This window comes from Carcharodon carcharias, chromosome 8, assembly GCF_017639515.1.
Source record: "Carcharodon carcharias isolate sCarCar2 chromosome 8, sCarCar2.pri, whole genome shotgun sequence".
NCBI lineage: Eukaryota > Metazoa > Chordata > Chondrichthyes > Lamniformes > Lamnidae > Carcharodon > Carcharodon carcharias.
In genome coordinates, this window is record NC_054474.1 from 53417523 (window position 1) to 53430427 (window position 12905).

At 38.0% G+C, this 12905-nt stretch overlaps 1 protein-coding gene across 3 annotated transcripts in view; it reads right to left on the minus strand.

Annotated features, from left to right (window-relative positions):
* Positions 1–3875: 3875 nt before the first annotated feature.
* The window catches only part of cxxc5a (CXXC finger protein 5a), a 32521-nt gene continuing 23491 nt past the window's right edge, over positions 3876–12905 (minus strand). For all 3 annotated transcript variants that reach the window (XM_041192900.1, XM_041192902.1, XM_041192901.1), the window contains one exon: positions 3876–5777. In XM_041192900.1, the coding sequence (XP_041048834.1) occupies positions 5733–5777 (45 nt within the window). In that variant the 3' untranslated portion in view covers positions 3876–5732. The remainder of the gene's footprint in view (positions 5778–12905) is intronic.

Below are 12905 nucleotides of genomic sequence, written 5' to 3' on the forward strand. Positions count from 1 at the left end.
AGAGAAAGGGCTGCAGGGAGCAGACTTTAAAGAGGGCCATTGGGGCAATGATACTCCTTTGGAGCAGTGGTGTTCTGCTTGGCATGGCCATAGATATGAAACTGTGCTTGTGAACTAGTGTTCGAGTGTACTCAGGAACCCAGGGAGAGGGTTCTTGGAAGGCAAGACTGAAATCCTGTGAGGTGGACCTTGTTAAAGCCATCAGTGCGAGTGACTTTTGGAGAGTATTCCAAGAAGAGGTCTTCAAAGATGAAGCTGGGAATCCTTCAGGAGACTGTTTCAATGAGATTGTTGACTTAGTGTTTATTGACACCTGGGTGGGTTCTTGAGAAATCCATGGACTCTGTCTCGGTTGCATCTGTCATTTACTCTGTAGTGTAGTGTGTTTGACCACTGTTCATCTGTTAATTCACATGCATCATACATAACCTGAATGTTAGAGTATAAGATACCAATTATAAATTGTTTTATCTTTCTGAATTTGTATGGTAAATTTTGTTTTTGTTTGTTCAAAACTGGTGGAATCGTGTGGCTTAATTCCAAATGCAGATGTCTTGAATCTCAACATTTATCTACTTTAAACAAAATGTTATTGGTCTGTAATGGGATCTCCCCCCATGTCTCAAGTCTGGCCAATGATCATAACTCAGCCACATGGCTTATAATCTTAACTTCCTTTATGTTGGTACTATTTCCAGGTCACGGGCTGCCAGGTCACATGTACCAGTATTTCTCATTTTTCAAGAAAATTACAATTGTTCTCTTTACAATTGATGAAAATTCTTAAAGGTTCGTTTCAAACATTCTTAAAAACAGCTTCCACAAGCATTTTAAAGAAATTACAAACTTTTTTTTACTGTATTGTTCTCTGGTTGAAAGTCATCACACCTGTTTGGGGCACCTTTCTGTAAGAAGGGTTTGCCCTTAGGCATCCACATTAACTCCATTTGTACTCAGGGAAATGAGTACTAGGGATTGTCTGTGACCAAGAAGACAAGTAACTGACCTGAATATGGAATCGAGAAGAGCAGGTTTTTCCTCCTGGATCTGATAGCTGCTCCCAACCCTAACTTCCTTTGCTGCTGTTTTCGAATCAACACGCAATCCTCTGCTCCTGATACAACCCCCAGGATCCTCGACATCCACGATTCCTGATACCACACCACACCCCTACCATGATCCCTGACCTCAGCCCTCAGAATACTTAGCTGAAACTTGGGAGCCCTCTTCACCGGCACTCACCACCGTCTAACCCAATATCTCCTTATGTGACTTGGTGTCATATTTTGTTTTGTAATGCCCCTGTGAAGCACCTTTGGACATTTTATCATATAAAAGGCACTATTTATAAGTTGTTGTTGTAAAATGATTTTTTAATGATAAACCTATTTTCATCTGTTTTAACAAAGTTCACCAAGTTACCATTTATAAATATATAAAGAAACATTTTTCAAGTAAAATCCATTTCAAAACACTGCCCAATTAACCAGGTTCATGGCAGATTTTGCATTCAGTGATATGCAAATAGGTTTGACCAGAATCTCAACATGAAAACAAAACAATTTAAAATGAGTATAATTTTGGCTACAATTTGCACTAGAATCAGCAATTGTGTTTAAAGTGTAAACTCTACCCCTATATTTTGAATGTGATTTTCATACAGATATATAAATTTAATGAACTAGTTAATTTGAAGAAAAACAAATCAGGAGATGACATTCCATTAAAACTTACGCTGACGGTATTGATTGCATATTGTGTATAGGCTTAATTGACTAGCTGCATTGACTTCTATCCAATTCATTCAAAAATTCAACATAATTGGGAAAACTAACTACAGTGAAAACAAATAAAAGGTTCATATCTCACAAAATAAAGAATGTACATTTATATAGTGCCTTTTGTAGCTTCAGGACATCCCAATGCATTTCAATTAATTAAGTACTTTGGAAGTGCAGCCATTGCTGTAACATACAAAAACTTGCATTTATATATCACTCTTAACATAATAAGGAACATCCTAAAGAAAGGAGAACTAGAAAGGCAAACAGGTTTAGGGACGGAATACCAGGGTTTAGGACTTAGGCAGTTGAAGGAATGCTGCCAGTGGTGAAGCAATGAAAATTGGAGACGCACAAGAGGCCAGAATTGTAGGGGTGCAGAAATATTGCAGGGTGTAGTGTTATAGAGATAGGGAGGGGTAAAGGCCTGGCGGAATTTGAAAACAAGGGTGAGCATTTTAAAAGTCAATGTATGGCCACACCACGAGCTAACGTAAATCAGTAAGCACAGAGATGATGGGCGAGAATCTAGAGTTAAAATTATCCCCAACGAAAGTACAGTTTGAAAGAAGTTAGAAGAGCATTGTGTATATTGGTCTATTATAATCAATTATTTCAAGATTACTTGCTGTATAACCTCTGTTCAGGAGTATGGCAATTATGTTGTTATTCATCTTTAACCACCAGAGAATAAAGTTATTTTTATTGAGCAAGAAAATGACAAAAATAAAGGCACTGTATATTGACTTGATCCTTCTGTATTAGAAGGCCTTCTTTAAAATTTATAAATGGATGTTTAATTGGAAACAATCATAATTTAAGACATTTACAGAACTGCAAACAATATTTCATGCCTCCAGAGAGCATAACTATAGGAGCAAATATCTCAGTCACCATCACCCTGGTAATGTTGCTCCCCAGAGTTGTAACAACCATAACAAGATCACTGCCAAACACGAAATAGCAGCCATTTTCATGGACACAGCAGTTCATACTGAACTCAATGGTTACTTGTTTTTATTGCCAGTATATGGCTCGTTACCACTCTTAATATTCTATTCATATATTTTAAGTGCTGAATTTAAAACAGTACAAAAGCTAAAATGATCAAAAATGAGAAACTTAAATTTTACAGTACTTAGTTTATTTGTATACAGAATCGCTACAGACAAGACACCATATTGCTGATGCATATAATTTGTTCCATTTTCTTTTGCTGTTTTTGCTTTAAACATACCAAACAAATCTTAAGACCAGTTTACAACACTGAAATGAATTACATAACTAGAAAAAAACCATATCCATATATTTTGTGTGTTTCTTTCCAGATCATTTGCACTGTTATCTCACAATATTTGGAAGGCATTTTTAGAATTAACAGAAAAAGGAAATTAGTGCTCAAGCCGAGACAGAATAGCCAAGGGCCCTAAAACAGTGATTATTTCAAAGTAGCTTGAATCCTGTCTATATAGCTACAGATTCTTGCACATTGTCATATGATTCACCCTGAACCAGTATCGACTCATATAAATCATTGAAAAACATGTACATTCTTTAGAATCTATGTATTACAACAGCCATTCTTTTTTTTTCTCTTGCTTGTTTTGAGGATTTTAAAACATGTTTGTTTCTGGGAAACAAACACATTCACCATATTTTGGTGTCCAATATTATATTATTCAAAAAGTATAACAAAAGCAAACTCAGACGTGACACAGCAACAATACTGGAATTATCACAGGTTAACTGTGTCTAGAGCTTGGCTCTTGTCAGAACTAATTTTCACCAGTGCAGCTTAGCAGTCATTTGTAATGCCTGTCAGGCAGAGATCTGTTTTTACTTTAAACATACGAAACAAAAGTGACTGATGTCATCCATGTGGACTCCCTGGGTGTGCAATTTTTCTTGGGAGGGTGAACAAAATGGACGATGGCGGATCTGCAGCCTGTTTTACACTCCACCTGATTTTAGTTTCCAATCCATTTGCTATTGCCCATTTTGTGCTACCTCCCAAAAGGATTTTTACTACCCCCACCCCCCACCCCCCCACCCCCACCCCACCACCAGTGTTTCAGATAGAAGATGTTTACAGAGATCAGTGCTTTTTCAAGAAGAAATTTTGGCTCTGTAAATTTTAAGTAGCATAAATGCATGCGTTAAAGGGTGTGTTTAAATCATGCACACTTGTTCACAACTCCTGTTTACTTTGCTTGGCTTCTGCCTGGCTGGAACTTCAACTGTTCTGTATGAGAGCTGTGCACGTCTGAATAGACAAATGAGCAGGGTTCTCCCACAAGAACCAGTAATTTGAATGTCAAGAAACAAGGAGGGGGAAAACTCTCTCTAAACTTTTTATTGAGGTAAAGTAGATTTACAAAGCACCCAGGCAGGGGATCCATTGCAGTGAATTTACACTCCATGTGGTGTCAAGTATAAGACCGCCCAATCCACAGAATTTCACTCCACCTTGTTCTAGAATCAGGTTGTACCCTACCTCTGGATTTACATTTAAACTGGGCATCAGCATGAAGCTTAAATCAGGTCACATGAATCCTACACTTGCAGAGTGAATACAGCTTAAACCATATATTTTATTTGAAATTATTTTTTGTGTATATGTTTTCATGTACTTTTGTGCGGAGAGGAATGGTAATACGTTAGAGGTTCAGTGCTCAATTTGGTGAGGTGCTATTAAGTGGCTACTATTATTACAGCCAATGTGTGCATCCTTTGTTTCAAAGTACTGCAGTTCTTTCTCCTTTCCACAGAAGTTGTATAAACATAAATACCATTCTCTGCTATGTTAATCAATCAACAAAATACAATTTATCTGGCAGGAAAAGTATTCCATTGCTGAAAAAGGTTTTTTCCCCTCAAGTATAGAACCTTGATTCCTTGGTCACTTTTAAACCATTTCTGTAATATTCTGTGCCCCTAAAATGCCATGCTTTTATGGTTCAACAGCCATGAGGTTTGAAAGATTTCACAAACGTGGGATTCTTGTGGTCCACCATGCCTAGGTATCATTGGGGCACTGATTTTCTTTTGCAGGCAATTAAAACAATTGTGTTAAGTGTATCTTTATACCAGAAGTAACAAAGTTTGCCATTTCATGAAACGCTAACCTCCCTAAATAGCATTTCCAGAAATCGGTCTGCTCATCACAAGGGATGTCAAGTGCCACATGCAAGGTTATGAGCTGCAAATTGAAATTTGACACACAAAAAAAACCACTAATTTTCTACACAAAACAGCCAAAAACAGCCAAATCATTACAAAATGCACCATGCAATAGGTGTGAAGCTGGTGATTTCACATGAAAACCCAGTGGCTTATTGACCACCACAAAAGTGATGTTATTTCAGCAATTTACAAAAATTATGTTTATAAACAAAATTATGAAAATTATATTCTAGTGTCTACTTAAGTGTCCAAGACTACAATGTCAAGAGGTGCCATGATACAACGATCAACTTAATGACAGCTGGGGAAATATGCATTAAAATATAGAATAAAGGTAGATTGGAAAAGGCATGTAATTTAACCATTGTGCTATGTCTAGAACAGTGTGTTCAGTCAACTAGTCTTAAAAGATATCTGTAAAATTAACTTTCTAAACACTCCTAGCACTTTCCAATATACGCAACAGACATCAACATCAAACAAATAAAATCTGATTGTCCATACTGTGCCCATTTTGTCTTGGTACTGCAATTTACAGATTTGTTGTAATAGCACTGACACATTGTACAATGACTAAAGATATTCATTCTTACAACATAAAATTCACCTCCATAAAAATTGGAATGAAAGTTGCAGAAAGAGAGTTTTGGTTCTAAGAAAACACAGGGTGCGTCCATTTACTTCAGCCGACAATGTTTGCCTGAGACAATACAAGCAAGCAGACACATTGCACTTAATGACACAACTCCGGGAATTGCGTGCTCACATCTATTGGAACCATCGAAATGCTGCTCCTGAAGGAAGAATCACCTTCTAAAAACAGAAAAAAAAGAGGGACATAATTACTTAATATAAGAAATAATCAGTCTTAACTGTTAACAGGCTGCATGTAATATTCTTAGCACTGCAAAGTGAAATCCTGTTATTTTCAATACCTTAAGGGCAAGAGGTTTTAACAAAATTAGGCTTGATTATATCAGGGTGACTAAACTATTTCTGAGTAACCACCTAGATTTTACAACATAAAAAACAAATTAGTATATTTGATACACTTACTCTAGACTGAGCAACAAGGAATAATCATCTACTTTTCCACTATTTACTAGCAAATTCACTATTGACAAATTTCCCATTTTCATTTATTTTCCAATGTTTGACAGACTATAGCAATCACTTTCTTTTAACTCCACCAGAAAAAAAGGCGCTAATTCTGCCCATATTATTTTTTGGGTTGCTGATAATTTTTTTTTAAATTCTGTATTAAATATATGGATAGCATTATGTCTAAACACAATGTTCAGCTGACCTCCTGTCCAATTATAGCTACAATGACTCAGAGTGTCCATTTATTCATCTGTTGTACAAAGATCAGCTTCTATCAGGCTGCCACTAATGTCCCATAGTGGGAAACCAGATAGTGGACCAGACCTTCAACCAACTTGCACTTTATTGATAAGCATTCCTTCTTTCAAAACTCCAAGGACTAGAATGGGAAAAAGAACCTACAATTTCTGGTAGAAGTGAAATTTTGTAACCACCAAGAAAATGCTTCCAATCTTCTCCCCTCTTAGGAAGCTGTGTCTTATATCAGGGAGAGGTGTGCATTTGATTGAAGGTAGGAACTCTGTACCTTGTCAAAGTGAAGATTCTTCATTTAAGAGCTTAGTCAATGGGTGTCTGCAGTTTGTGGAGCAATCACAGTTAAACGTGCACTCCCCCACCAAACTAATAACTGTAAACGCACACATACTTGATTCCGAGATCAATGGTAAGCACGCAACAATCCAGGTTCGTTTTCCTGTCCATATCCCAGGGATGCCAACCTAACCATAGTAAAATGGCTACCTGAGCACAGTAGCACACAGAGCAGCTTTAACAGTTTTCTTTAAATCAGGCTTGCATACATGCAGTTTCAACTGTAGTTGATTTCACCAACAATAATCCTTGTTATTTGTAGCCTGTATGTTCAGCAAGCAATTTACCTACCAATAGCAGTCCTGAAGAACTGATATAAATTGTCCAACTATCAAACATACTTCCAACCCAAACTGATGTTGTTCAATCTTTAATTTATCCAGGAACATAGAACAAACATTTCAAAGATCTTTATTAAAATATAAAAGGAGAAAAACATTGAGTAACTCACTTATTTTCTTCTAATGAGGTGTCCCCTACATTTCAGTGATAGTTATGTAACAACAACATTGTACTTACCCAAGAGATAACCTGTCAAGGTGACCCCTCCGTGGGGGTCAAATGCCACACAGGTGAAGACATTTATCTTCCATGACGGGCACTAAATCCCAATGCCAAATAACGTTTGCCCAAATATATCGTTAAAAAGCATGTTGAAGCACTGTGTTGCAGAATGCTGCATGTTACTGATATCAAGGGCACAGCCAGAACTTTGGCTGTCTGGCCTTCCATTGCCTTAATAGTGAGTTTGCTCTTTAGACAACAGCAGAGTAATGTATATCAATAGTCATCTGTAAACTGTGTGTTGAAATAGATTGGCCTATTTCTCCCTCTTTTGTTGATGATGAATTGATTCAGAGATTTGAGTCCAAATTATCGATAAGCAGAAGAATGGAACAAACTCTAATTTCAGGCTGGACTTGAGTTTTGTTTGGAACATTTTGCTCATTTTCTGATATACTGTGTCCTCAAACTACCAAATAAGTGTCAAGTTAAAAGCTGAATAGTTAGTGATCTATATCAAATGTGTTATGAAAATATTCTATAATTAATTCATTCAGGCTGCGGCTTCCTTACTGTAAATAGAAACAGCTGACCCTGCTAGGGCCTGCTTGAAAAACATTCTCCGTCTATTTAAAAGGGCCAGCATCACCATTTTCATCACTAGTTCCTGGAACAGCCTATTGTAAAGATATTATTCAAACTTTGCAAAGTTAGCCACAAAGGAAAGCTCTTAATATATCTGATGTCTATTTATTGCTGCATGCATTTCTAAAGTTTTACTCCTAATTGTAATGTAAAAGATAGTAAAGATTCAATAAACAATACAATAACGCTGTTGAGGCACTGATTGTGTCACACCACTGAAGAGGTTCTTTATCATAATGGCATCACTTCTTTAGTATAATGTAATATAATTTCATTTTAGCATTAGCTTAATATCAGTAGTACAAGTTTCATATAACAAATTTCAAGGTGCGAAAAATACCTGCAGGCAAGCAATGCTCAAGTTTGCCTAAAAATGATTTTTTTTTCTTGCCAATTTCTCCCCTCTCCACCTTCCACCTTGAAAGAGATGCCTCCTCAGATTTCTCTTTGCCCTTAGCACCTTGTCTAAGTTACTAAATTTGGTGCATGTGCTTTAACATTGAAAGCTGGTGGACTATTCAATCACGAGAAGTACTAAAGCTGAGCCTGATCCAGACCTCACCAAATGTCCACCCACATGCAATCCCAACAGAGGTTTGATTTCCTGTCTCTAACCCAAGAGTGTTTGGAGTTAACTGGAGTACACTCACTAAAAATCAGCTGAAGGTGACTCAGCACAGACTAAGGCTTGTTTCCAGTTTCTGTCTTCTGTACTCACTGAGCCAATAGCAACAGCAACAAAACTAAAATAAAGACAGTAAGAAGTAGACTTATCAAGTCCAAAATTCTGCCCCATTTATCGTTAATAGGAGGTAACATTGGAGAGGGAAGGCCTTTTTTGTGAAAGTGAACTATTTTCTAAGAATGAATGATTAGGTGACAAGAGTTTCATAGCCTTACAATAGTAAAGAGCAGTATTGTGAAAGATTTGTAAGTCATTGATAAAATTCAGTTGCTTCACACAACAATTGCTTTATTTTCAATGACATATTTTACAACAACCAAGTTTCACCATTCCTTAACATGTCAACTAGTCTGAGTTCACAGGTACAAAGCTTGGTAATAATAATTAATCTCTTTTACTACTATACTACAAGTACCAAAATACTTGAGTATTAAACCAGGGAATGCTCAATTATGAAACATAATAATTTAGAGATGCCCAGTACTAAGTAAATATAGGATTTACCACAATGTATATAAACTGGTCAGCACTTTCCTTAAATCAAGTACAACAGTGTCAGGGAAATTGAGAAGTATAAGTTTTCAAACCATCTTTATTTAAATTTACCATAAATGCAATATAACCATTGCATTAAAACAGCTTGTCTTTAATTTTGGTTTTAAAAATCTGGTTAAACATGACATAACTATGTTAGCCCATGGCTTCCAGTAAATTTCCACCAACAGTGATTAGGACCCGGAGTTGCTTGTAGATTGTGGTGCTTTGTCCGTGCAATTCACCCAGTCAACCAAAACAGTGCAAAAGATTATGGACCTTCAAGCGTAAATTATGTTCAGTATAAATCAAGTTTCTGCAAACTTTTGCACTGGTTTAAAAAACATCATGCCAGAAACCAGCCCCGTCCACAAAACTGGCCTGCCTCCAGGTTGATTTAATCAGGATTGCTAATTCCTACTAAATGCATTTGTTTGCGAACCTTTGAAGAGGCTCTTAAAATTAAGCTGGTAAGCTTTTGAATATATATATTTAAAATTTACAAGGGAACTGAATACGCATTATAACTAGCAAATGATTATGTCTATTTTTTTCTAAAGTTACTTAAAAATGGGTTGCTCATAAGTTGTGACTAGACACTGAATAAAAATGATAATGATTATTTGTGAGTAGCACATATCCAGCCATATAAATCAACTTAACACTCAAATAAATTAAGAAATATTTTTAAAGCAAATTTTATTTTTGTTTAATTCTAAATAATTTCTGATTGCACTGATTCAAGGCAGATTTTACATTTGGTGATATGCAAATGAGTTTGAGTGGAAACAGGAGGAAAAAGAAACTTCTCAAAACTAGCACAAATTTGGGCGCAGCTTGTGCCTGGATTGCCGATTGCGCCCAGCGCAGAAACTCGACCCCTAAATATAATTATTTAGTTATTAATTAGCTTATTATTACTTTATTAGTCAATAAAAGCATTAGTACAATTTATAAACAATTTCCTTTGAATTCTCTTAAAATAAAACAATGATATAGAATTTGACACACAACGCAAAAGTGTTATGAGCCAACATTTATGTTCATAGGAGTAAAAATAAAACATTTACAGGTTTTTTTACACTCCAATTTGTCACACTACATCGTCGATTGAATGCATTGGCACACATATAATAATCAACCTCCTCACATTTACTACTGTGGCAGTTCAATTCTATGTTGCATTTTTTCCTTTCTGGAAATTCTGCTATGTTTGATATCTCTACAGGTGGCCGTACTGAGATCACTAAGTGGAAGAATCATAAAGAATCCTTGTCCTAACACTGCACATTATTGCATGTCACAGCATCAATGTGTTTGCCACCATGACCACACAGCACTAGTATTATCCAGTATATCATGTGCTTTAATTTCTTTGTAAAATTACCTTACTCCAGAAGCTATGCGAGTAAAATTGTGCAATAATATCTACAAAAGAGTGAATATAATTGGTAAATGCACAACACATCCTACTTGTTCCAGGATCATGAACTAGGACACTACTCTTGTCACTGAACATTATCAATCCTTGGGGGAAATAATATTTTTTATTCATTCATAAAATCTGGGAATTGCTGGCAAGGCCAGCGTTTATTTTCCATCCTTAATTATCCTTGAGGAGGTGGTGATGAGCGACTTTCTTAAACCACAGTAGTCTGTGTGGTGAAGGTACTCCCACAGTGATGTTAGGTAGGGAGTTGCAGAATTTTGATTCAGCAATGATGAATGAACGAGGATATATTTCTAAGTCAGCATGGTGTGTAACTTGGAGAGGAACTTGCAAGTGGTGGTGTTCCTTTGCTTCTGCTGCCTTTATCCTTCTAAGGATAAAGAGGTCACGTGTTTGGGAGGTGTTGCAGAAAAAGCCAAGGCAAGTTGCTGCAATGCAGTGGAGGGAATGAGGGATTAAAGGTGGTGGATTGGGTGCTGATCAAATAAGCTGCTTTGTCCTGGATGATGTTGAACTTCTTGAGGGTTGTTTGAGCTGCACTTACCAGGCAAATGGAGAGTTGTCCATCACATCCATGACTTGTGTCCCTGGAGAAGGCTTTGGAAAGTCAGGAGGCGATTTACTTGCTGCAGAATTCCCAGCCTCTGGCCTGTTCTTGTAACCACTGTACTTATGTGGCTGATCCAGTTAAGTTTCAGGTCAATGGCGATCCCTATGATATGGATGGTGGGGAATTCGACAATGGCAATTGAATGTAAAGGGGAGGTGGCTTGACTTTCTCTTGAAGATGGTCATATTTGTGTGGCACCAATGTTGCTTGCCACGTATCAACCAAAGCTGAATGTTATCCAGGTCATGTTGCATGCCAGCATGGACAGCTCCATTATTATCCATGAAATTCTGAATGAAACTGAACACTGTGCTGTCATTAGCAAACACTCCTGATCCAATGATGGAGGGAAGGCCATTGATGGTTGGGCCCAGACACCTGTTTCTTGCTTTCAGCCGGAATGAACTGATTTGGTTGAGAACTAGTCTTGATGAGAAGGAGGAAAAGTTGGATCATCAACTCGGCACTTTTGGCTAAAGATGGTAGGAAACCTATCAGTTTTGTGCTTCGCACTCACATGATGGGCCCCATCATTATCATCAAGGAATGTTCACAGAGCCTCCTCCTCCTGTTAGTTGTTTAAATGTTCACTACTATCCACAACTAGTTACGGCAGGACTGCAGAGCTTTGATTTGATCCAATGGTTATGAGGTCTGTCTATAGCATGCTGCTTCTGCTGTTTAGCATGTATGTAGTTTTGCGTTGTCAGCTTCACTTGATTGGCACCTCATCTGTATGTATGCTAGGTGCCACCTTGGGCATGTTGTTCTACAATCTTCATCGACCAAGAGCTGATCTCCTAGCTTAATGGTAATGGTAAAGTGAGGGATATGTGGGCCATGCAGTTACAGGTTGTGTTGGAACACATTTGCCTCATGGCAGCTACATCTGTCTGTATCTATTCTATTTAGCAGAGCGCTAGTGCCAAACAACATGATGGAGGGTGTCTTCCGTGTGGAAATAGGACTTGGTCTCGACAAGGATTGTGTAGTGGTCACTCCTATCAATACTGTCATGAACAGATACACATGCAACAGGTAGACCAGTGAGGATAAGGTCAAGCAGGTTTTGTCCCTGGGGTTAGATCTCTCACCCACTGCTGCAGGCTCAGGCTTTCCCTTTAGAACTCAAGATAGCTTGGTCAGTAGTGGAGGTACCAAGCCACTCTTGATAATGGACATTGAAGCCCACCCACCATTCTTTACATTCTGTGCCCTTCCAAGTGGTTTGTAACATGATGAAATATTGATTCATCAGCTGAGGGGCAGCAACAGATAGTGATCAGCAGGTTTTCTTGTCCACATTTGACCTGATGCCACAAAACCTCATAAGGTGTAGAGTTAAAGGTGAGCCTTTACTGACTACTGTATACCACTGTGCCCCTACCTCTGGTGAGTCTGTCCTACTGCTGGGACAGGACAGACCCAGAGATGGTCATAGAGGAGAAAGAACATTGGCTGAAAGATATGATTGTCTGAGCATGACTATGCCAGGCTGTTACACAGCAGATCAGGCAGCATCTGGGGAGAGAGAAACAGGCATGTTTTATTTCTATGACCTTATGTCACGAAAAGTCATCGAACAGAAACAGTAGGCTGAATTTTGCCGTCGGCGAGCAGGGAGTGGGGCCCACTCGCCGACACATAAAATGACGCAGGATGACATCGGGCAGAGACCCATTTAAATTTTCAGGAAGGTGAGCCCGCCGACCTGTCAATGGCCAATTGAGGCCATTGACAGGATCATTAAAGCAATTAAAGGACCTGCCTTTAGGTTGGCGGGCAGACCAGGAGCCCCAGCGGGCAATAGGAAAAATA